The following is a 5132-nucleotide window of genomic DNA, read 5'->3' as shown; positions in this document are numbered from 1 at the left end:
AGGTGAGGGGTTCTTGGCCTCTTCCGTGCGGAGGACACCCATGGAGCCCTATCGCGTAGCTGGGACCCTCTTTACGTTTAGCAAACGGAGAAGGGCAGGGTGCTGAGCCCCGTACATTTAAACCTGCCTCCGGTTCAGCAGGACCACTCTACTCCAGGACCGTACTTAACCCTTTCTACCTCTGTTTCCCTGTCCCCAGCTCTGTTGAAGATGCACTGGACACCAGAGCATGCCCAGCCCCTGAACCAGTGGCCAGAGCAGCACCTCGATGTCTCTTCAACCACCTCCTCACCGGCCCACAAATCTGACCTCTACCACAGCAGCCGGCAGCGCTTCAACTACGCCTGGGCCAACGACGACATCTCCGCGCTGACGGCCTCCAACCTCCTCAAGAGGTATGCGGAGAAGTACTCGGGGGTGCTGGACTCGCCCTATGAGAGGCCGGTGCTGAACAGCTATGGAGATGGAGCCTTTGGGCCGCTCAATGGGCAGAAAGGTGACGTGGAGCCCTGGCCGATGCCGCACGGCTCGGACGGTGCCTACCCCCTGAACACCATGCACGATGGGCTGCCTGGCTCCAAGGGGGTTGTTCCTTCTGCCCCAGGAAATGGGCCGGTAGGGCTTGGCAGCTCCCCTGTTGTCTGCGAGGTTGCCCGGGACCCCATTTATCCCACTAACTCGTGTGGGGGAGCCGCCGGCTCCAGCGGCCTTGGCTTGTCTCAGGAGTATACCTCAGGCTACAGTGGCACCTACCTGCCATCGGGCTACTGCAGCCAGCCCGCGACAGCACTTCCCCCTCCCCACCCGTCAACCCTGCACAGCTCAGGACTCCTGCAGCCCACGCACCCTTCCTCGGCGCTGGTCCCCAGCTACAGCTCCTCAGGTCCCATGTACAACTACGCTTCAGGCAGCTACGCGCCTCAGCCCGGCTACGGGGGGATCCACCCTCCGCACCCGTCGGCCTCTTACCTGCCCTCGGGCATTGCTGCACCCACCCCCATCCCCCCGCCGCCCCCCTCCTCCCGGCCCCCGGGCATCCCTGGTTATAGCTACCAGAGCTCCAGCCTGCCCCCCCTCCCAGTGCCCCCCCTCAGCAGCGACTCGGGGGGCTCCCTGAAACGAAAGGCCTTTGATATCCCGGGGGGGGAGGACGAAGCTGAGGGCAGGTACAGGAAATACAGCTACGAGCAACCAAAGTCCACCCCTGAGTCGCCATACCAGATGTCCGACAACGGCGAATGTGGAGGCAACAGCTTCAGCCGAAGCACCGAGACCTCTCAGCTGCCCTTCAAGGCTGGGAAAAGGCCGACGGGAGCAGCGGCGACAGTGGCCTTGGAGGAGCATGTAGGGAAGTACAACAGCCAGCCCATGAAAGGCCTGGTCTCCCCTCCGTATGGCGCCGGGGAAGCCCCTTTGAGGCCCGGGGAGAGCTTTGAGAAGTTCACCCCGCCTCTCGCCAATGGCGAGCGTGCAGGTGGCGAGCAAGGTCATGCCTTCACCCACGGGATGCAGGCCAAGCCGCAGGGGTTCAGCAGCCAGCCTGTGGAAGAGCAGCTGAAAAACGTAGACCCCCTGATACTAGAGCTGGTGAACAACAAAATCGTCGACTGCAGCCCGCCCGTCCAATGGACGGACATTGCTGGCCAGGTCTCGGTCAAAGCCGCCATCGAGGAAGAGCTGGTGTGGCCTATCCTGAGGCCTGGGGCCTACACGGGGGAGAGCCGGCCACCCAGAGCCATCCTACTGTTCGGGCCTCGTGGAGCAGGGAAAACCCTGCTGAGCAGGTGCATCTCCACCCAGCTGGGCTCAACCTTCCTGAATCTCAGCGGGACGGCCCTGCTTTCCAAGTGGAAGGGCGAGGCCGAGAAGATCCTGCAGACGGTCTTCTTCGTGGCCAGCTGCCGTCAGCCATCAGTGGTGCTCATCTCCGAGGTGGAGTCCCTCCTCGTGGCCTGCGCTGGTGAAGAAGCCGCCCAGGCGAGCGGCCTCAAGACTCAGCTGCTTTCCTACTTGGACAACATAGCTACCTCAGCCGAGCAGAATGTCGTTGTCATCGGGACGACCACCCGGCCCAGCACTGTGGACGAAGCCTCCCAGAGGAGGTTCACCAAGCGGTTCTACATTTCCCCGCCCGACAGCATCGCCCGGCGGCAGATCCTCCACCACACCTTGGCCCAGCAGAACTACTGCCTCAGTGAACGGGAGATGGCCTCCCTCGTGCAGCACACCGAGAGCTACTCAGGCAGCGAGCTCATCCAGCTGTGCCAGCAGGCCGGCCCCACCAAACTCCACAGCCTGCCAGGCCAGCTGCAGCCCACCTCCTACAAAGACTTCGAGAACGCCTTCTGTAAAGTCCGCCCCACCGTCTCCCAGAAGGAGCTGGACTTGTACATGGAGTGGGACAAAATGTACGGGTCCAGGCACTGACGGCGCGTGGAAGGGGTGGGCTGGGGGAGCCAAGCCCTCAGCCTCAGACTCCAGTGGCATTTTTTTTGTTGATGGTGTTGTTGGTTGTGTGCCAGCTTGACCTCTGAGTGGAAGATTCGGGGGGATTATTTTGTATTTGTTAAGATCTGTTGCTCTGGAGTCTCTGGTCTAGCTCCAGCTGCTAAGGATGGAATCACAGCTCGCCCATGAATTCAGTCAGTGTCTTTTGTCTTTCTCCTATGTCCAAGCTGATCTGAAGGTGAAATACTTGATCCAAGAAAAGACCCGAACACAAACAAATTCTTTTACAGGCTTTTTTATGTCATACTTGACTGATTTTGTTTGTTTGTTTTTGTTTTTGGAAGTAGTCGCTCACTGAACTCAGGATAATCTATTTATTATTCGTCTACTTTCCCGTTCATCTGTTTTGAGACCAGCAACGTAAAGGATGCAGCCAGGTGGAGATGTGTTTGGTTTTAGCCTTCTCATGTGTGATACGACAGCTCTCTAGTCGATTTACAGAGACCTGATTTTTGTTGTTGTTGTTCCTAATAGAAATTTTTCAGCCATCATTTAACAAAACCAGCCCCCTTTGGCTGTGGCTCTGTGGGCAATTTTTCTGTATTGAACTGTGCCATACAAAGGACTTGTCCCCCGCACAAGTCAACATCTTTTCAAGCCATCATGAGGAATTTATTATTAGGAATAAACGGCACAGGGAGATGGGAGGAGGGAGGGAAGGTTTGAAGTAAAGAAAAATGTAGATTGTTTAATATACTAGACCTCATTTTTATTTTTGTAATGTATGTAGTATTTTTTTGTTTTTTCTTTTTAACTACTCAGGAAAAAAATTACCTCAGAAAAAACAAACAAACAAACAAACCCGAATGTGTTTTTAAAAACTCTTTTATCTTCTCAAGAAAGGGAAGGGGGGGAAAAGATCTTAAGAGTTTGCCAAACTCAATACAAAGCTGCATTATGTGTTTGCTTCCAAAAAAGGGTGACAGAAAGAAGAAAAAAACAAAACTTGAAGTTGTTACAAAGATGAAAGCTGAATGTATTTCGGGTGCTTTTCACAATATATTATGCCATAATTTTATTTTATTTTTTTTTCCACATTGTTATTGTAGCGTTTGGTGGAGTAACGTGTCTTCAAAGGAAAAGAGAGTATTAGTGCCGTAGTTTAAAAGCTGTTGCTAGTACCACTTTTTGGATAAACCTACGGGGTATGTTCCCAACTTTCTTGGTTTGCAAAGCTTGCTTCTCTGTTGTGCTCTCCACTTCCTCTTCTTGCATCTCCCAGCTAGGGGCCCTTCCTGGGCTGCAGAAGTGAGCATGTTTATGTGTGGTCAAGACCCAACCATGTTGTAAGAAGGTTTATTTTGCCTTTGTGAACAGGAAAAACTATGGTAGAGAACCAAGTTTTAACCTGCAAAGGCTTCTGCACTGTGCGTTTAAGGCCTTATCTCCAGGAGAAAGCTGCACTGCTTTACTTAAGGGTGAGATTTCAAACAGATATAATGAAACCAGTGCAAACCTCTGTGTGGATGCTCATCTTTTTGTTTAAACCAGGCGTATTTCGGTGTAGCCCAGAGTCAGTTAGCAGTTGGCAGAAGCTGAAACAAAACGAGCTGCCTTTAAACCAAACTAAGAGGTTTGCACCAGTTTAACTAAATCATTTTTAAAAAACAGCTGAAGTTAAACTAGTGCCGTTTGGTAGGTCTCAGCCCATTTCTTACTGCCCAGTCCTGCACATTGTGTTGCTGGCGTGTCATGTTGCCCTGTGCAGAACAACATGCCGGATCAGGGTCTTCGTTTGCAGGCAAGGCCCTCTCAAAACCCACCCCTACAGGAGCAGAGAGAAACGGCAGAGGGGTAAAGCTAAATATCTCGTGTGTCTTCCTGGCACTAGCTGTAACCCTCTGAGACCCGTGTGTGCATCTGAAATAATGCAGGGCCCAGTCGCCTCATGCAGAGGCTTTTCTGGTCTCGCATTTTCCTTCCATCTAGCGAAGATGGGTATGTCCCAGTCAGTGGTAGGGGAAGGCAGGGCAGTACCATTGTGACCCCCTGGGAATCATACCCACTGGCCCAGTGGCATTGCCACCATTCCAGAACTAAGGGGTCCGATCCCAACCCCATTGATTCTTCTTACCCGCGTGGAGATTCGCATCACCTCAGCCCCCGGCTGGCTCCCTGAGCTGCATTTATACGGCCTATAAAAAACAAGCCAAGCACTTGAAATACAAAATGCCAAACCCCCAGGCACTTGAAGTACCACTGCGGGCACTGCCTGGTAATAGAGTGTGAGCCCATGGTTTGTGCTTATCTAGGACACTATAGCAATGCTTAGCAGCCGAAGGGCTAGAGTTAAAAGGCCAATGGAGAATTAACGTCTAATGCTGAGAACTGGTCACTTTGGGGCAGGGAAGAGGCACAGAGCAGGATGAAGCAGGTTAGCAAGGGCATTGGGAGATTCTCTGGTCCTGAATTTCGGTTACTCCCATCCCTGCATGTGTGGGAAGGTGGAGTTAAGGTGAATTTAAGCCAGTTTTGCACTCCCCTGTGTTTTGTGGGCTTTCAGGGGCCATCACATCCTCCAGTGTGAGGTACAGCAGCCTCAGGGGTGCTCTAACTTATGCTTTAGTTCCCATGGCCCCCTTTGGGCCAGGAGAAGCAGAGAATAGTGGCAGTGTAGTCCAGGC

The 5132-nt window shown here is 53.1% G+C and overlaps 1 protein-coding gene across 1 annotated transcript; it reads left to right on the top strand.

Annotated features, from left to right (window-relative positions):
* Positions 1-200: 200 nt before the first annotated feature.
* On the top strand, positions 201-3131 carry FIGNL2 (fidgetin like 2). The gene has a single exon (XM_073318710.2). The coding sequence runs from the start codon at positions 211-213 to the stop codon at positions 2425-2427; it is 2217 nt and encodes a 738-aa protein (XP_073174811.1). The 5' UTR covers positions 201-210; the 3' UTR covers positions 2428-3131.
* Positions 3132-5132: the final 2001 nt, after the last annotated feature.

This window comes from Lepidochelys kempii, chromosome 20 (assembly GCF_965140285.1).
Source record: "Lepidochelys kempii isolate rLepKem1 chromosome 20, rLepKem1.hap1, whole genome shotgun sequence".
NCBI lineage: Eukaryota > Metazoa > Chordata > Testudines > Cheloniidae > Lepidochelys > Lepidochelys kempii.
This window is presented reverse-complemented; position numbering and strand designations above follow the sequence as displayed.